General features: G+C 29.4%; 3 protein-coding genes across 5 annotated transcripts; 2 read left to right on the forward strand and 1 right to left on the reverse strand.

The window, feature by feature from the left end:
• Nucleotides 1-238: 238 nt before the first annotated feature.
• Nucleotides 239-1,385, reverse strand: LOC123199725 (protein MIZU-KUSSEI 1). The gene has a single exon (XM_044614777.1). It carries the CDS (start codon nucleotides 1,231-1,233, stop codon nucleotides 448-450), a length of 786 nt encoding a protein of 261 aa, XP_044470712.1. The 5' UTR covers nucleotides 1,234-1,385; the 3' UTR covers nucleotides 239-447.
• Nucleotides 1,386-10,284: 8,899 nt separating this feature from the next.
• Nucleotides 10,285-13,782, forward strand: LOC123198772. 3 transcript variants are annotated; one of them, XM_044613543.1, is made up of 2 exons: nucleotides 10,285-10,781; nucleotides 13,419-13,782. In XM_044613543.1, exons 1-2 carry the CDS (start codon nucleotides 10,509-10,511, stop codon nucleotides 13,437-13,439), a joined length of 294 nt encoding a protein of 97 aa, XP_044469478.1. In that variant the 5' UTR covers nucleotides 10,285-10,508; the 3' UTR covers nucleotides 13,440-13,782. The 3 variants fall into 3 exon arrangements, with proteins under 3 accessions (XP_044469478.1, XP_044469477.1, XP_044469476.1); XM_044613542.1 differs by having other exon boundaries at nucleotides 10,290-10,781; nucleotides 13,448-13,782; XM_044613541.1 differs by having other exon boundaries at nucleotides 10,340-10,781; nucleotides 13,468-13,782.
• A 6,229-nt stretch (nucleotides 13,783-20,011) lies between these two features.
• LOC123199798 (elicitor peptide 6) lies at nucleotides 20,012-20,756 on the forward strand. Its single transcript, XM_044614856.1, has 2 exons — nucleotides 20,012-20,287; nucleotides 20,365-20,756. The coding sequence occupies exons 1-2, from the start codon at nucleotides 20,078-20,080 to the stop codon at nucleotides 20,461-20,463; spliced, it is 309 nt and encodes a 102-aa protein (XP_044470791.1). The 5' UTR covers nucleotides 20,012-20,077; the 3' UTR covers nucleotides 20,464-20,756.
• The last annotated feature ends 481 nt before the right edge of the window (nucleotides 20,757-21,237 follow it).

Below are 21,237 nucleotides of genomic sequence, written 5' to 3' on the forward strand. Positions count from 1 at the left end.
ATTTTGACAAACAATAACAATTAAGGATTTCATATAAATTAATTAGCACTTAATTGAGCATCAATTTATAAATGTCATATTTCTAATAGCAATAAAAACTATATGTATATAATTTTGAATATATAATAAAGTATATAGATAATGTGTTATCTTATAATTGAGTAATTTTTAATTACGAATAAAATAATATCTAATTTTATAATGATATGTCATCTTTATACTCAATTGTGTACTCAAAACTTTGTACACGTGGTATTGCTTTTCAAATAAACCATATTGGGTGTTTTAATCCATCAATTTTTCTCCTCCGTACAAATCACTATCATCTATTGGCAGCATATCTCCATGGCTATCAAGAACATATCCCAAGACGGTCATGAATCGATGATTGACACGTGTTAAACCTAATTACCGTCTGATTGAATGATCGATCAACCCTTTCATGTGTCAAAGCCTCACGAAGAATATACTAAGCTCAGGCCCATTATTCCCTTCTGGGCTTAACATGTAAAAAGTCTCCGAATCCTTTGAACCCACGACCCGTTCAAAATGGGCTCGTATGTAAGCCAACTCACTGTCAGGGCCTTCCACTTTGCAATTTCCGGGCAACACGCCGCCGCCCATGGATACGGGCTTGAGGAGCTCCATGACTTGCAAATCATCCTCCGAGGCCTCTCTCTTGACTCCATAACCAGTCTTCTTCCCATTGCAATACACGGTCCATAATGGCTCTTCTAATAGCTCTGTAAGTTCCTTTTCGGGCTTCTTTTCGCATTCTAGGGTTATTCTTACCATACCGAAGGCCATTTCTTTCTCCAAAACGGCTGTCTGCATTGCCAACTCAAGAACCAGCGAAGGAAGACATCTAGGGCTTTCTTGAATGGAAAGACTTACCCTCTGTTTACGGTAACCGAACAAAGTCCCGGTGACCTTATGTCTATTGGTGGAGCTGCTACGGTGGCCGTCGGATAAGCTCCCGGGAGGGATGGTCATCTTGCAGATGGTCGGCGAGACGATGGGAAATGATCGAAAAACGGAGCGCAAGACACGAAATACTTTAGCAGATTTGTTCTTCTTCTTTGCAGAGGGCTGTACAAGGGATACAGGTTGGCGTGGAGGAGGAGGCGGTGGTGGTGGTGGTTGGGAGTCGTCATCATTATCACCAGCGGTGGCGGCGGCGGCGGCGTAGGCGGTGGGGCTTTGAGGATTGGCTTTAGTATCGGGTGACCCCATTAGTGAAGGTAAACACACGCACAAAGAGTGAGAAAAGGAGGGAGCGAGGAATCTTGGTCGTTAAGTTAGGTAAAATTTTTGTGGTTTGAGATTAATTTTTGGAGGCTTTTATTGAATTGTTCTTGGATTAGTTTTATAATTTTTTTAAATTAATTTTCACTAACAAATCACCTCTATTTTTAGCATAATATTCGGATTTGAAAATTTTGGATAATTTTTTATTATTAAAAATATAAAATTACTGAAATTATAGATTATCTAGAATATTATTAAATATAAATTATTATAATATTTGATAAAAATTAATAAGAATAATAATTATTGTGTTTGATTTGAAGTTAAAAAAATACTAAAATATTGTTTTATTTAAATAATTTTGGATATAATTATTCTAAATATACTTCATGTTAATTGTTATATTAATTAAAAATAGTCTATTTTTTGCGCTAAAAGAATTAATAAGCAAAAACAAAATTATAATAAAATAAATATTATCTTAATAATATTTTAGTAATCAAATTAACTTTTATATTATTTATCACATCACTATTAGTAATAAAATATTTCAGATTATTTTATTACTAATCGACTAAACAAAGTAATATAAATAATAAAAAATAAACTATCGAAATAATCGTTTATTAACTTGAACCAAACACCCCCTTACCAAAAAGTCATATGATAATTAAATTGTTAATTAATAATGTTGTACGATATTCTTCAACTCATGAAAACTCTGTTTTAGGATCACTTATTGAAAGATTTTAGTTATCTAAGATACAAGTAGACTTTCCAATTCAAGATAGTGAGAAAACTTCCACTTTGTAAGGAGTTTGTTGAAAACTTTCTACAAGAATTTTCCTATTTTTCTTCCAAAACGGTTAAGGAACGATATTTCTCATATTGTAAATATTTTCTTTTGTTTAATTTAAATAATAATAAATCCTTAGAATCATACTTAAATAATAATTTATTTAATTATTCTAAAATGTAATTTCCCGTTAATAATTATATAAATATAAATGACTAATCGGGAGAATAAGATCATGGGGGATCATAACTAGAAAACAAACAATGTAAGACTAAGTATTGTCTATTATTCAACTAAACACCTATTGTTGATTGTATTTATCCTTTACATTTAACTAATACTTGAAAAAAAATTTGTTATTTCGAAGCCTTCCATAAATTTATGTAATTGTATAAACATGATCGAGTTAATAAAATTATGTACATTGGTATTAATTTAATATCAATTATGATATATCATCATCTGATTAAATATTTTTAAATTAATAATATGAATAATATAATTATATGATGATATATTATTATTAATTATTAAATTAATACTTATTATAAATGCATATTATATTACTCGTGCTTTTAATGAAATTCCCTCCTATAATTATCCATTTATACACGAAGTTATATTACTTGTTGTCGTGATCAACTCTATTATAATTTCCTTTCTCAGCAACACATTTTCACATGGGAATTTAAAGTTAACCATTGCAATGAAATATTCAAATGGAGGTCAATTTCATGTTTATTACTAGATTTTGTACCATAACAAATAATTTGAAAAAACAATGGTAACACCACATATATTTTAGGGCTCTAATCGGATCAAATCGAGTATTATTTTATTTAAGTTTCATCCAATTTTATTTAGACAAAGTTTGGGCTTATTGAACTAAAAAGTTATTAACTTAAGCTTAAGCTCTAGATACAAATAGTTGATTCAACCTCGGTTTAATAAATTATAGTTAAACCTTATAATTTATATATTTATCAATTACCCACATATTCAAAGTTAGGGAATAAGATTTTACTTTTAGGATGCGTTTGGTTGAGGGTTTTTAAGATTACCATGGTAATCTATCTTTTATTATTTTGTTTGGTTTATCAGTAATAAAATATTACAATAATCTTCTATTACCAATGCTGACGTTACATGTAATATAGGTGGTAATCTAATTATCACCTTTACCTTAGGTATTTAAAGATCATTGGGGTAATCTTGAGTTTATTATAGAAAAATTATTATTTATTAATTTTTTGAGATAAAAATAAATTTATTTTTAATTAATATGACAAATAATATTAAAAATATTTAAAAATAATTATATTCAAGGACATTTAAATAAAATAATTTACTAGTAATCTTTTATTAGTTTTAACCAAACACAATAATTATTTATATCTATCAAATTTTATCATAGTAATCATTTATATCCAGTAATCTTCTAAGTAATTTATCTTCAAGGTAATCTTTCTATTTTAGTAATCAAACATTACCCAAACCAAACATCCCCTTAGGGATGTAAGCAGTAGTTGACCTAAAATTTTTACTAAGAGGGGCCTCCATGACTTTGTCGTTGCTAGGGATAGATACAAATCAAGTTAAACCTAAACATTCTAGTGTTTGAGTTTGACTCAAGTTCAATGAGTCAAAGGTTAAAAACAGTTCGAATTCAATTTGAATGAAAAATAGTTAACTAAAGTTTTGTTTAAGTTTATGGCTTGAATTTGTGATTTAGATTCATTGCTTAAGTTTGCGGTTCATTAACAAAACGATTTTATTTTACTCAATAATAGGCAAAACAACATTATTTTAACAATTATTTAACATAATTTTAATCAAGTAGTGAGTCAACTTCAAAACAAATTGAGCCATCCATATGACTTGTACGCTGAATTGAGTCGGACTTCCTCTTGTTTGAGTTTAGTCTGGTTTCAAAAACGAGTTAATTCTTTCGACTCAAGTTTAACTTGAGTTTAATTGAAATAAATTAAAGCCAAAGAAAATTGTGTTGAAATGACTTTCAAGATCGAGCTAACTCAATTCAAGTCCAACCTTAGTAATTTTTTGTCAATCAACTGAAAAATTTTTAAAAACCACATAATCTTGAACAAAGGAAATAATACAATACCAAAAAAATGAAAGAAAAATGCAATAATACATGTAATTGTTTACATGGGAAAAACTTTTAAATAAGAAGAGAAAAAAACAATTTAGTTAGATCCAAATCAGAATATTATACTTGAAGATTTAAATATTTGAATGTCGATTATTTAAATGTGAAAGCAAATTAAAATGGTACATCTGAAAATCTTCAATTTAACATGATTTTCCACTTCTATATATTTTGAAAGTGTTCATTGTATATTCATTGTGAATTGTAGGGCTCGAATTCAGCTTGACTCGTTTTTCGTTATCAAAATGACGTCGTTTTAATATATATTAGTCAAAACGATGTCGTTTTGTATCAAAAATTTTAATTAGAAAATCTAACGGGTAGTTCGAGCTCGGTTAAGACAGACTCGTTTCGGGCTCGATTGGACCGAGCCGAGCTCGAGCTGGCTCGGCTTGAATCCAACCCTAGTGAATTGTATAAAAAATTGAGTAATTTGATATATTCAAAATCTTATTTTTTATTTTAAATATAACACGAATCTTATACGCCTTTTTTATATGAAAATATGCATCTAAAATCTTAATTTTTATTTTAAATATTGAAACAATTAACTATGAGACGCAACTGTAAACAATTTACACATGTATAACATTCATTTGCGTATATATTTGTGTATACGAATTATGTACTAAAAGTGAATATACATAATATTATTTTTATGTATTAAACTTAAAATAAAAATAATATTTTTTAAAAAAACTAGTTGATTTTTTATTTAAATATGAGGGAAGGCCTAAGCCTACCCTCAATTTATAGCAAGTACATCCCTTAATATAAGTATACGTTTTTTAATTTTAAAAGGTTTATTCATAACCTAACGAACTCACCATATGAAACTAATGCAAACTCGAGCTTGCCTCAATCATGCATGGCTTGACGCATTTGCAATTCTAGTACACTTATCATCAAAGCTCACAGGTTTCACTCTTTAAAGAATTCTAATTCAAACTCTACAAGCTTCGTAAATGTATGAAATTGAATTAATTTACTACATATATTGGAGGTAGGCCACTTCAGATTTTTCTGAAAAAGAAACAAAACTTTGATGTTAGGGTTTCTTTGCTTCGAAGGAAAATTTCATTTTCTTGTTGATGCTTGAAGCATACTACTAGCTCTTTTCAAGGTTGCTTTCAGAGCTTGGGACAATACTAGTCATATGACCTCAATATATACATAAATTAGGTTGAATAATTTTTTTAACCAAATCTGATTATTTTTATGTTGAGCTTGAATCTCTAATTCTCGAGTTCAAGTTTAACATATATTTAATCTAACAAGTTCAAACTCAGTCGAATAATTAATTTGTTTCAATTAATGTATAATTAGTAGATCTATCAATTGGGTCCAATAGATTTGAAGGTTAATTATTTAATTTAAATATTTTTATTTTTAATTAAATTTTTTAAAAAAAATTATCTATTAAATTATTAGAGTCAGAGCTCAAAATTTTATTTTTCATGGATACAGACTGAAACCAGCTACACCAGATTTGACATCCTCCGTCGACAACTCTAACTACAAGTTGCCGAGACCCATGTCAGCTAGACCCCACATATGAAAGCCTTCTCCCTATAATCCGGGGGCCCACGACACCGCCCCACCGAGTAAGGCAAATGGGTTCCTTTTCGTCACGTGCCTGTCGTGTGAGCCTCAGAACCCTTTCTCATGAATTGTTTGTTCGCATTGTAGTTGCGCACATATAGCTGATGGTTGATGTTTGATGGCCGTTCATGTAACCGGATCATCGGATTGATGACTCAAAGTTAATCTCGACCGTTCGATCTGACTTCCATGCGAGGTAAACTTTGGTGGGAGCAGGTAGTGCATGTACCATGTTGTCGTTTTCGTGCTCAATCCACATGAATCTGCCTAAAGCGGTCCTAGGCGGAGTTGTATGCAGTAATTTACACGCGCTCTCGCCTTTCTTCCCTTGATTGTTTAGGCTATATATGTATATATACATATAGATATACATATATATATTATATATATTTTATAATTATTTTATATATTTATATTATATTATAAAAATTATAATTCAATTAATTATATTAAACAATATATATTAAAAATAAATAATTTTAATAAGTTTAAATCGTAATTCAAACTAAACTAAATCGTATTTTTTTAGTTTAATTTTGTTTGATTTAAACCTTAAAATAGTTTGCCCGATTAAAAAATTTTTTAAATTTAGTTTGAAAAAATCTACTGAATCAAATTATGCATGCCCCTACACATAGAGACTGCAATCTTCGATATTATCTAATACAATATGACATGTTAAAAACTAAATTTGAGTGGGATATTTTTGACTTATATCTAATTTGGGTCATATTTTTGTAAATGAGATTTTATATAAATGGTAATGAGAATTAAATCCAAATATTTTATTAAATAAATTTTAGCAAGTTAATATAATGAGTATCACCTCTAAGATAATTAACTTGTGAAAAATATACATGTGTATAGAAACTTAATTATTTTAAATGAAATACAATAGATAATTATTGAATTATTTAATTTCACTTACCGTATTTATATGTTGGTATAATTTTATTACTCGTAGGGAGTGTTTATTTTGGGTAATATTTTATTATCAAAATAGAAATATTACCTTGAAGATATATTACTTAGAAAATTACTGGGTATAAATTGTTACTATGTTTAATAAAATTTGATAGATATAAATAATTATTGTGTTTAATTAAAGGTAATAAAAGATTACCAGTAAATTATTTTACTTAAATGCCCTTGAATATAATTATTTTTAAATATTTTTATATTATTTGTCATATTAATTAAAAATAACTTTATTTTTGTCTCAAAAAATTAATAAATAATAATATAATTATAATAAAATCAAGATTACCTTGGTAATATTTAAATACCTAAGGTAAAGTTGGTAATCAAATTACCACTTATATTACCTACTATGTCAACATTGGTAATAAAATATTACTGTAATCTTTTATTACTGACAAACCAAATAAAGAAATAAAAGATAGATTACCAAAACAATGTTCAAAAACTGGAACCAAACGACTCTTTATGGCGTATTTAGTTTGGGTAATGTTTTATTACCAAAATAGAGAGATTACCTTGAAGATAGATTATTGAGTATAAATAATTACTACGTTTGATAAAATTTAGTAAAAATGGATGGTATAAATAATTAATATGTTTGATTAACGGTAATAAAATAATATTAATAAATTTTTTTACTTAAATGTCCTTCAATATAATTATTTTTAAATTTATTTATATTATTTGTTATATTAATTAAAAAAATATTTTTGTCTTAAAAAATTAATAAATAATATTATAATTATAATAAAATCAAAATTACCTTGGTAATCTTTTAATATCTAAGGTAAAGACGGTAATCAGATTACCATTTATATTATTTGTCACGTCAGTATTAGAGATGACAATTTGGCCCGATTTTAGGGGCCCTGACCCTCCCCGACCCTAACGGGAAGGGAAATCCCCGATAAAAACGGGGAAAGGGGCGAGGATAGGGATGAAAAAATCCCCGTAATCGGGGACGAGTTGGGGACGAAGATACATATGTCCCCGCCCCGGCCCACCCCTCCCCTTCCCTCCCCCTCCCCCTCCCCCTCCCTCCCCTCCCCACCCCACCCCACCCCCTAAATCTAATATATTAATATAATAATTTCTAAACTATTAAGTTCTAGAAATTTTTACATTATGATTTATTAAAACTATAACTTTAATTTTACTAATTTTTGAATTATCAATTATCAGCTTTTACTAATTTCTGAACTATTAATCTAATATATTAAAAAAACCCCAGAATCTCATTATCATAAAATGCAAATGTACCAAATTAATTATATTTCAACTTCAAAACTTAGTTAGTCAATCCACCAGGTTTTACACAAAAAAAAAAAACAAATTAGAAACTTGATAAAATCAATTGAAGTGAATGAAAAGTGTTAAATTTAATATTATTATAAAATTACCCTAAATTACCTATATGAAGAGCTACTAATGAAGAGATTGATTATTATATATTGTTATATTTTATGATAACTTTGTATTTGAACTAAAATAACAATGAATATTTTATAGCTCTTGTAGCAAGTGATATTTTGAGAGAATATGATTTATTTTATTTATTGAAATGTATAAAGGAATTAAAATTTATATTTACGGGTATGAAGAGGGGATTTTTCCCCGCGGGAACGGGGCGGGGATGGGGAGGGGATTTTTCTCCGCGGGGATGGGAAGGGGATGGGGAGGGGATTTTTCTTCGCAGGGAGGGGACGGGGATTCTTTTTTATCCCCGTAACGGGGACGGGGCGGGGACGGGGATTCTTTTTTATCCCCGTAACGGGGACGGGGCGGGGACGGGGATTGATATCCCCTCCCCTCCCCATTGCCATCCTTAGTCAGTATTGATAATAGAAAATTACTGTAATATTTTATTACTGACAAACCAAACAAGACAATGTAAGTAATAAAAGATAGATTATCAAAGTGATTTTTTAATACCTAAGGTAAAAATGGTAATCAGATTACCACTTATATTATTTGTCACGTCAGTAGTGATAATAGAATATTACTGTAATATTTTATTACTGACAAATCAAACAAGATAATGTAAGTAATAAAAGATAGATTACCAAAGTGATTTTTTAAAACCCCAACCAAACGACCCCTTAGGAAGCTTTTAGTTCAAGAGATGAAAAGATTATTACGATAATTTATTTTTTATTATTTATATTATTTTGTTTGATTGATAAGTAGTAAAATATTTTGGTAATATTTAATTATCAATAATAATGTGGTTGATAATATAAAATATAATTTGATTATCACATCTACCTTAAGTATTAAAAAATTACTAAAGTAATATTGATTTTATTATAACTATATATTTATTTATTAATTTTTTAAAGGTAAAAATAATTTTATTTTCAATTAATACAACAATTAATATACAAATATTTTAGAATAATTAAACTGAAGGGTATTTTAATAAAATAATATGCTAATATTTTTTTATTATATCTAACCAAACACAATAATTATTTATATATATTAATTTTTATTAAATTTTATGTAATAATTTATACCTAATAATTTTCAAGGTAATCTCTCATTTTTTACAATAAAATATTTTTCAAACCTGACGCCCTCTTATGTGTTAATCAATTGAGCGAGAATTTATTTATTTAAAATTCTTATGAGTAGCGGACAAAATGAATAAATAATTAGTTGTAATAAAATAATTTTGTGTCAATAAAACATAATATTTTATATCGAAATGAGTTGAAATGAGTCGTATTATATCAATTTATTCATAAAATGGATGGTGTTTGGATTGTGTATTTTTAATATAATTTTAATGTAAATCATACCATGAAATTTGTTTATCTCGACTTTTAAAATTGGCTCAGCTAGACTCAATTTTCAAATTTGTTTAAATTAAACTCAAATTAAAAGAGTTAATTTAATCCTAAAATTAAGTTAAATTCGAATTAAAAAAAATTTAATTTGCTCTTACTTATGAGTTAGTAATTGTTTTATTAAATTTAAACTTGATAAAAAATTCGATTTAAGTAATATATTATTAAAATTGTTGTGATCTAGAGTCCCACATCGCTCCCGTGCAGTTCACTGAGCGTGTATATAGGGAGGGGACAGAAACCCTTAACTCAATAGACACGTTTTAAAGCTGTGAGGGCCTGAAGCCCAAAATGGACAATATCTGTTGGACTGTTTATAACACATTATCAGCACGATTCGCGATGGAGGGTGTGTTGTGACCTGAAGTCCCACATCGCTCTCGTACAGTCCACTAAACGTATATAAATAGAGGTCAGAAACCCTTAACCCAATAAATATGTTTTAAACTGTTCGGCTGTTTATAACAAAAATAATATTATTCACAACTTTTGTTTGGAAAGCTCGAATTGAATTCGAGCCACGCAGTTCTGTTTCATCTGAACTTTCAAAAGTACTTGACAGGGACACGGGCCTTGAAATGTCAGCCATTAACTTAGACACCTACGTTTTCAAGAATGTCTTCCACGCGCGGTAAACACCGCGTGACAAGTCTACGATGAAAATACTTTTCTTCATGGTACGCAAAGTCCACGCTCTTCGTCACCACCATAAAACGGTAAAATAAATATTCTTCACCTTCTCCACTTCCAACGCGCAACAATAAAAGATTTTCTCACCTAACCTTCAGCTCATTTTCTCTCCGTTTCTCCCTCCCCAAACACTCCTCGTAAATTCAAAACACAACAGAACAGCCATAACACCATGCTCGATTTCGGCGACGAACTCACAATTGGAACCTTCAAGATTCCGTGGCTCATCTGGATCCAGATTCTCATCCTCCTCCTCCTCATCGTTCTCCTCTACTGCTTCAGCCTTGTCTCCTCTGATTTCGATAGCTCCAACAGCCGCGTCAAGAACTCCGCCTTAGCTTCTCCTTCCTCCGCCTCTTCTTCCGTGTCCATCGATTCGACTCTTGACGAGAAGCCGGCTTTTAAATTCAACTCTACTGTCACTCACAGCTTCCAGCCTTCTCAGGTACGTACAAGCGCTATCTCTTTCTGTTTGGCTGTCCAGAAAATGTCGAAATTGTTTGATCATTTTATCTTACTGTTTAAAGTACCTGAAATTAGTTTTATTGTTATCAGAATGGTAATGATAGATTGTTGTTAAATTTTGTTTAGTTTAGGTTTAGGATGAATCAAGTGCGGAAATTGAATCTTAAAATGGAAACTATTTTTAATGTCTTCGAAAACTTAATAATTGTTGTTTGATTTGTTTGTATTTGAGATTAATTTTAAGCTTGTGTGTATTGAAGGCAACTTAACGATGAAACAGTTTTTGTCGTGTTAATATCCTTTGTATCCTCGTGACTTATAAAGTGGGCCAATGATTTTTGTAGGTCGGTTTTTGATTAGTTGCAAAGGGAGTACCCGATAAGCACTTATTCATTTATATTGAAAAAAATAAAAATTCATAAAATAAAATATATTTTTCATATCGTATTAGCATTGTCTTTTATAGAGTGCCCTCTCATTATTTAATTATTATTTTAATTTTAATTTAAAATTTTTTAATCACTTGAAAACATATATAAAGTAGGTATTCATTGTTGTATTGCTTTGAGAAAAAGGTGGATTTGAGCTCAATTAGCTCGTATTTGAGTTTAAATTTGATTTGAATAAATTAAATTTGAATTAGAGTTTTAATTTGATAATTCAATTTGAGTTTGATTCAATCATTTCTTAATGATACTTCATTTTTTTTACTCACATTATTCATCATATTGATAAATAAACTTGAATTTGGGTGGGACAATATGGACTCGAGCAATCCTTTATTTAGGTTCAATTCAATCACAATTTACCATTGGATATTTCATTTATCAATAAATTTATGTGAATGTATTTTTAGTATACAATTTGAATATACAGATAATATAGTTTTATGTAATTAAATGATTTTTAATTTAAAATAAAGTAATATCTAATCATATAATAATATATTATCGGTATATTTAAATTATATTAAAAAAAATTATAAATAGAATTGCACATCATTTATATATAATAAGTCTTATTAAGTAAGTGCATATAGAGTTGCCTTCCAAACAATGCTTTAAATGTATTATTATATTATACTTAAATAAGCACAGGGAGTTTCCTAGGAAAGTGATAGAAAATAAAAAATAAAATAAAAGGTTATCATGTGTTGCTTTTTTTATACTAAAGGATGATGAAAGATTCTTGGAATAACCTTTGAAGCCATCAACATCAAAAGAAAAAAACCTTTGAAGCCATGTAATATATCATGCTTCATCTTGAATCAATGACAATGAATTTATTATTTATGTATATTTGTAAATTATTATTTTTTAATTTTATATGGTTAGTGATCTTGATGAAATTGAAATGCGTATACGTTACAAAAACATTCATAATTTTAATATTTCTACTTTGTTGGTTTTCGTGAATAAAAGAATCTTTGAAAGCAAAAGCTGACGGGCAACTTTGAAATTAATTAGCTTTTGATTTTTAGTCGATTGCATTGATAAAAAAATTGTCCTTTTTGTTAAAGCCATTTTCATCTATGCGTTGGGAATGGACACCTTTAATTCATTTATTAATGACCTAATGCGGTCTCTGTCTTGATTTCTCTTGATTGTTTTCCCCTTTTTTTTTACTTTTGTTAAGACATAATTCGTGGGAAAAATACTTTGTGGTTTTTTTGCTTTTTCATCAGTATACGGCTGATGGGCGGTGGCAGCCTGTGCCGACTGCAACTTGCTTTTTCCAATATTTTGACCGTTTTGTGCTTCAACTTTATTTTATCTCTACCAAGTTTGATTTCTTTTTTGTCTTGCACTGTTTTCTGTTTTAGTTATTGAATTAATAATTTTCTAGAAAACAAAGAAATTGTTAAATTATTTTGAGATGTTAAATGTGTCAAATACCTCTGTGTATTTTGTTTTATTTATTTGAATACCATAAGGTTGTAGAATTCAAAAAATGAATCTCTGGATCATAGAAAACATTTTAGAAATACCATTCTTAGAGTTTGTTCAAGGTAATAGTTATTGGTCTTGCAACATAACGTATTAATGTCAATGTTTTGTATTCTAATAGATTGCAATGATAATCAATTGAATGCAATTGATTTTTGAGTTTAAACAAATTCGGTTCGAATCTAATCTTAGATTGACCTATGATCCTATGGAATTGGGACCTTGTACTAAAACAATATATAAATCTTCCTATGACTAGGCATAGACATGGAAACATCTATGTTAAAAATTGCTCAATAAATATATTTATATATCAATAAAACTACGGTAATAAACAATAAATACATAGTTGAGTATAATTGATGAAGTGTCACCATATGGTAGGCGACTTGAAATTAGAAAAAGTTTTATCGAATCAAATAATAATATATTATCGTTTATATTTAATTTATTTTGTTGTTTGTATACAAAATTTGACTCTTAATATATATATTTATTAATGTCATGTCATTGGTTTCACTAGTCAAGATTTTAATCGGTCTATTAACTGGGTCAACGTTTGGTTTGAATTTGAAAACATTGTTTGTTCTACCCTAATGGATGTTACCCTTTGTTGATATTAATGCTATATTTATTATTAGTGTAATAATTTACCAGTGGAAATTGTTCAGATAACGATATTGGACCAGTAACATAACAGGGTTTACAAAATCGTCGCAGGTCGGAGGATGTCGAAGTATAAAAGGGGAAATATTGACGAGAACAGGTAGAAGAATAGTGAGAGGAGAAGAGGATACAGAGAGGGATTCAAGTTCAAATGGTATGACGTATCATCCTTGCCATTATTTCAGGCTTGCTAGAGAAGCTTTTCTCAAGTGTTTAGGTTTAGACTCTGAGAAATCTTCCAACTCAAAACAAAGAAAAGACAGATAGTATTTTTTCATCAACTGAACTTAATTTTATTGCCTACTTATAACCTTCAAAATTTCTTTAAAAAAGCAAAGAAAAATGAAAAAAAAAATCCACTTTCTCTCATTCCATCTCTTTATCTTCAATGGATTTTTAATATTGTTGGTTTCACAACATTATTTGGTGGATAACAACCGGAAAAACTAATTATAAAATTATATGTACTCAATTTTAAATATTAAATTACGTATTAAGATTTTACGATAAAACGATTTTAAATAAAAGATAAAATAACATTTAATCATTTAGATACTTAAAACTAGGTGTAGATAGTAATACTTAAAAACTAATAACGAGTGATACTATATTATTAATATTATGTTGTATCAGCGTAACGAATGTGTCATTACATCTTGAAATTTTTTATTTTACATAACATAATGAATTCAAATCAAGTCAATTCGATTCGAGTTAGAGATCCAGATTAGTAGTTTAGTTTTGGTTTAGTTCGTTTGCCCTTTTGGCAATATTGTTCATTATGCGGCAATATTGTTCACTTTATTAGTAGCATAGTTCATCCCATTGATAATCATTTAATAACATTGAATATTAGTTTGAATGAGTTTAAACCTAAGTTTGAGTTAGATATTATAAATTTAAATCAAGCTTGAGTTGATTATTATTTGAATTCGAATTGATTCTAATATACTTTTAGATAATCTATTGATGAATGTATCTCACGGTGCAATAAATGTTTTTTAAGTGTAAATTGTGCTGAAAGTACCTTCTTAAGGTTAACGAAGAATTGCTTCATGGAGGTTCATCTTTCCTCTCGAGGATGTTAAAAGTGAAAGGCAATCTATAGCATTAAAATTTAGGATTTCATTCCTTGTGTACTTTACCAATAAATCTTGGGCTTTTCTTTCCTCTTCTTGATGTTAAAAGTGAAAACTAAATAATTAATTAAATACCGAATAATATTGGGGTTTTAAATCCCAACAAGTAATACTCATGTATCCATCCAAAAGATACTTACTAATTATCTATTAAATATTATTACAATTTAATTATGTTAATAATACATTTTTTAATGATGATAGGATTGATTCGATCAAAAAGTTGGTCTATTGATTGAATTGATGATATCAATAGGCCAAAGGACTATTTTCCACCCAAAGTATGCGTATTTTTTAAGTTTTTTTTTGGTTAATTTTAAAAATTTTATTTACCCACTCATAAATTGTTTAAATTAATTGAATTTGTTAGTTATATTATTTTATTCCTTAAACCCTAAAAATTAGTAATTTCACCCCAATCTAAGTTTTAAAAAACAACATTTTTCCCCTTAGAGTTTTCATTTTTCAAATTCAATTTTTCGGTGTCGTTTCTTTCTCTTCGGTGACCTCCAGATGATGCCTCTTCTTCTCCAGTGTGATCTTTTTCTGGTGGCTCTCCTGGAAGTGCCATCGACGAAGACGAGTCATCTCCGTCTCGCTTGTTACATAAATTTTTATATGATTTAATTTAAATTTTTATATAATTTTTTTTTACATAAATTTCGATTGTAATTACAATACAATCAAATGGTAATCATACAACTGTTACAAAACATATGTTTATGTTGGATAAAACTACACACTTTCTGAAAAATATATTCATGCATTTAATCTATCTAAACTCAACAATTAATATTAATTCATATACATAAAAGGTTATAAAAATACTAAAATTGATAGATTAGGGAATTAAATAGATTTGATTACGATATAGTTGATGTATTTTGAGTTTGAGTCACGCTCAAATAACAATGTCCGGAATGAGTATTTTTTTTACGGTACATGTATGGTGGGAAAGAGGACATAACTTTTTTTATAATAGTTCATCGGCTCTCCCACTAGAAATCCAATATATTGACCATCTCATATTTGTATAGTCATAATCCAATTTAATAAAGTATATTAATCCTTCAGTCAATTTTCTTTTTAATAATAAGAGATTTCGTCTGTATTTATTAAACAAATAAACCTGAAATTAAGACTAGATTCTAACTGAGTTTATTCGAGTTTAAGCTCAAATTCGATTAAAACGAGCTCGAAACGAGCCAACCAATCTTATATAAGCTCGAGCCAACAGTTTCAAGCTTGAGCTACTCGTCAAATTTGTGAATTAAAAATTTTGATATAAAATAACGTCGTTTTGATCAATATGCATTAAAACAACGTTGTTTTAATAACGAAGTAGTTAAAAGCTCGAGCTCAAAAAGAGCCAAGTCTAATTCAAATTGAGTTCAAGTTTCGCTGTAATGAGTTCGAGCTTGAGCTTTATTATATGCAAACCGAATCGAGTTTGAGCTCGAACTCGATTCGATTTGAATTCAACCTTGCTTGGAGTATAGTAATCAAATTTATAACTACTATATGAAATAAATTAATATTTTATAAATATGATAAAAGTTTAAATTCAGATTCTTATCTTAAAAGTTATAACTCTACTTATTTTGCTAATTCTTACTGTCGTCGTTCAACCAGACTGATCATGCTATTGCACGAAAGTAACTGACTATATATTTCCCGTATTTTATTGTGTTTTGCCCGTGACAATTTATTCCTTGAATAGCTTGTAAAAAGACAAACAACAAGGCGACTAAATTCATTAAGTACGAGCCCAAGCAGAACCTAACCCTCCTAGGAAAACTGGAGGAGGATATGGAAGTCATTAAATATAGAGACTGGCACTGGCAAGTGTCTCTGTGGAACCACAGGAGTTATAAATTTGGCTGGTGAAGTGAATTTAATAAATCAAACCAACCAAATTCACAAACAAAAGCAAGTAGAAGAAGAAGAAGAGGAAGAAGAAGAGGAAAAAGAGTAATGGCAAGTTCAGAAGAAGATGCATGTTATTTGTACAGCCCTTGTTCTCTCTTTCAACAATTCATCAAAGCTTGCTTCAACTGCTTTGGTCACGACGAAGAACATGATCATGAACAACACTCCACAACTCCTCTACTGCCTCATGCAAATTCTCCTTCAGGAACAGAAATGAAATCTGCTGTATGTATAGGCTCTCTGATATGATATGTATATATTTTTTTGTTTTTTTTGTTTTTTAATGAAGTCCCCACTTGAGCTAAATTGTCTCTTTTAAGGCCGAAACAACTAACCACTACAATAGGTAAGTTAAGACTTTAATCTTGATATGTCCAAGAGAATTTGTACTCATACTCCCTTCCATTACTACCTCTTGGGGGCTGTACATGTCTCTTTTATACAAAATTTTCTCTCTCTTTCTCTCTATGTGTATCTCCTCGCTTAGCTGCCATGCCTGGCTGGCTATTAGATAAGCTTGAAATGAGTAGTATGAATGAGCTAATACTAATTCCCGGTTCTTAGAAGACTTTCTCTACAGGGAAACATATATACTTTGAGATCAAATTAATAATAAGCTTTTTTGTTCTGTATATGAAATGCAGGAGGAAGAGATCGGGGAGGAGTATAGGGCAACCAGAGTGACAAGAAGGCCACCAAGGCCACCAATAGGCTCCGGAGGAGGTGGCCAAACCAACTGATCTTAGTGTAATAATATTTACTGTGTTTACAAGTATGATTGGATTTGAACTGAATTCAATATTCAGTACTTTTTGTTCGAATTGAGTTTCAGGGTTTGCCAATGACACTATATTAGATCTCCATTTTGTCAGTGATTTTTTTATTTTCTAATGATTTTTTTTATTTTCTAATAGCTCTTGAAATTCTTCTTTAAGAACTTTTCTTTTTTTTCGATATCATTGATCATCATTCAAATTGACTTGAGTTTGAACATGAGATAACCGTTCTAGATTTAAGTTGAACTTAAACTGATCCAAAGACTCTCAGAGACTAGTACTGAAGGCAAATGCATTTGAGAATATTCTTAGACAGGAAGAGATGTCCATGAGTTGTGCAATCTATCGGTCAATCTTTCTAAGGTAAATGCCTCTGTAAAATTCAGTTGTGTGTGTGATTTTTTTACATGGGATTTGTTACATTATGCATCTTCAAGGCTTATCAAAATTTCTATAATAATAAAATACATATCCACAAAAAATAAAGTGTGCATGTTTCAGTTTTAATTCAACATTTTCATCTCAAATAATGTGAAATCCTTCATAATATTAATGAAAATTGTTATAAATTTATATATATTTTAAATATATGTATTTTATATATTTAGTACAAAAATAATACATGATTGTATGTCATATGATAGATAAATAGAAATATGAGTATAAATGTTGATGTGTTTTCATTAAGCCTGTATATGAGCTAAGCCGGCTTGGTCTTGAAAGTCAATTTGACTTGACTCAAATTCGTTTGATTAAAATTCGAGCCAAACTCGAGCTAAAAGATTTGACTTGTTTTTTAATTCAAATCGGATTCGACCGAAGGTTGTTCGACTCCGTTCGGTTTGAATCTGACTCAAATCAATAGCTCGAATTTGTAACTTAATTCAGTTTGAATAAGCTCGAATTTAGTAGTTTGAATTAACAGTTCGAATTTATGACTTGATTTGATTCGAATAAAAATTTTTGAATATTATTTGAGTAAAACAATATTGTTTTGTTAATAAACCGTTAACTCAAGCTATGAATCTAAGCTATATATTCGAGCCATCAATTCGAATCATTAATTCAAACCAAACTGAGTTACAAATTTAAATAATTAATTTAAGCTACGAAATTAAGTTAAACTCAAATCGAATTGAATTAAGTCATTTTTTATTTGAGTTGAACTTAAACCAAATTTAATTTTGGTTCAACAAACTTAAACTAGGCCATTTTTTTGTGTCTAAATTGAACACGGGCTAAGGGGTATTCGGACCCCTAGTTTTCACGCAGTGAGGTGGTATTATATTCCAATTTCACAATTTCTCAATAACATAACGACCAATTTAATGATTACACTCAATATTGTATATACAGTAAATGCACAAAGTATTATTAGATTCCCTAGGTATAAATATAAAACAATATTATATATATTTTTATATATAATTTAAATATATAATAATGTATTATAATATAAATAAGTATTTTTAAATTAATGATAAACTAATATTTAATTGTATGATAATATATTATTTATATACTTAAATTATATATAAAAATATATTCACATAGGTTGCCCATAAATATAATACACAAAAAAACGAAACAATTAGTTGAAATTTTGTATTTCATTGTATGTCTAGTATTATCATGAATAAACAGTTCCCCTCCCACCCAAAGTATGATAAAACCATGTTCCCATCTTATGAGTTGGAACATACCCGTTTTCCCAGGTCCTATTAAAGTTGGCTATTAATTTTTACCCTAACATGGTATTTACATTATATTGTTAAAATATTATAATAAAATACTTACATTTTAATAGTATAACCTTAAATATTTTGTTTTGCCCTAGTAATTAATTAGGGGATTTCATAAGGATTCAGGATTTCTTCCTAAAATTTTAATATTATATCAATTTTATCAACCTCTTTAAATATCATTTTTTATTCCATCATAATATAAATTTAAAAATTAATGATTGCTAGTAACATTTATAGTCATAGAAAAAAAAAAAAAGCATTGATTGGTGCGATTATTGACCAAAATTGCATAATTGGTGCAATTTTTGACATTATTGACAACAATTAATTTTTATCATTTTTAATTAGAATTCATATAAATTAGGAGTCAAAATATATTTAATAAAAATTTGGAGAGAAGTGTCATTAACTTAAAAGTTTTTTTGTCTTTTTAATATTTTTATAAAAGCATTTAACATATTTTTTAAACAAATTTATCAGATGGGTGGAAAAATTACTTTTTTAAACTAAGGGGTGTGAATTTTAGTCCTTCAAATCTTGGGTGGGACATAGCCAGTTAACTTAATACAAAAGAATTAAAAGACACTAATATATGCATGTAAATATATTTTGTGAGGGTAAAAGAAAAAGGAAAGATTGCAAATTATATAAGGCCTCCAAAACAGTGTTTTTAAAATCGAATCGAATTATTACATTCAACTAGTTAAATTATAAACCAATTAACAATTCGGTCCACAACTCTAAAAAAAAAAAATTAATGGTAATGTTATATATATATATATATATTTTTTTTAAATATTTAATTAAATATTTAACTGCTTTATTATTTAAATATAATTTATTTTTAATTTAAAATTATTCAATTATATAATAATATATTATCTAAATTTCAATTAAATATTGAAAATATCATCCATTTAATTTTATTTATTAAATATGGAGTGACTTGGTCTGGCATGTGTCTGTCTTGGAATCACTGGAGATATAGAGTGGCAGGTGAAGAGCGAAAACCAAACATATACACACAAACCCAAGACAAAGAAGAAGAAGGAGGAGGAGGAGGAGGAGGAGGGAAATGGAAGTTTCAATGGAAGAGCGTAAAAGGTCAGGAGAAGAAACATATAATTTTTACAGCCCATGTCACCTCTTCAACCAACTTGTCAATGCTTGCTTCCAGTGCTTTGGTCGTGATCAAGACCATGAAGATGATCAACATCACTCCACAACTCTTCTCACTGCTCACAGAAACTCTCATTCACAGTCAGAAAGAGCCATGAAAACAACTGTATGTATACATCTCTCTCTCTCTCTCTCTCTCTCTCTGTCACTCGGGGCTGATTGATGCATCTAAAATGCATGCAGGAAGAGGAAGAGTTCGTGGTGGAGTCGAGGGCAATAAGAGTGAGAAAGAAGCCACAGAGGCCACCGGTGGCCTCTGGAGGAGGAGGTCAAACCAACTGATCCTCTCTTCATTATAGTTAGACTGGGCTCTCATAGTTGAAAGTTTCATGGTTCAATTATTAGAGCTTTTTCTGGAATGTTTTATGTTAACATTATGTGTGTTTTTTGTGAATGTAAAAGTGGAGGGGCAAATTGTCGTGATTCAATTGTTGTGTTTGCATTTGTCTCTATCCTCCATCTATCTGACTGTCTCTCTAATCGTGCCCTTCTTTTTGCTACATTCGATACTCTGTTTGTCTTCCATGTGCAACCCACTTTATTGCATGCATGAATGAAACAGTTCATTTGGCAAATGTGAAAGCATTACCGTACAGTATCTCTACTGTTGCTTACATAGATCTAGACACTGACATGGCAGTGGCCATGCTACGCCATACTAGGCTGAATTCGGTGCATTCCATTGTATCTACGAATTATGTGTCAAAATCCATCAAACAATGGATCATATAGATCCACGACATAACAACACCCAAGATGTGACATCAAGCTCCTTAGTTGTGTCTTAGTAGATCTCTAGCGAGTTGCAAGTTGTGCCCTCCTTGGATAGTGCTTTTTCAAGAGGCCAATCCGACCCTTATACATGTTTACTTATATCCAATATTTTGGAAATTGAACGGAATGTCAAGTTAAACCAATTTGATCAAAATCTAGCGAGTAGTCTAGTTAGATTAGTTTGATTGAAACACAGCAACCAGTCTCTTCAAGGTCAAATGTTTTTATATATAGACATTAAACCAAGAGAAAATCGCGGTTAAACTAATCAAACCAATCAAA

This window comes from Mangifera indica, chromosome 16 (genome assembly GCF_011075055.1).
Source record: "Mangifera indica cultivar Alphonso chromosome 16, CATAS_Mindica_2.1, whole genome shotgun sequence".
Taxonomy (NCBI): Eukaryota; Viridiplantae; Streptophyta; class Magnoliopsida; order Sapindales; family Anacardiaceae; genus Mangifera; species Mangifera indica.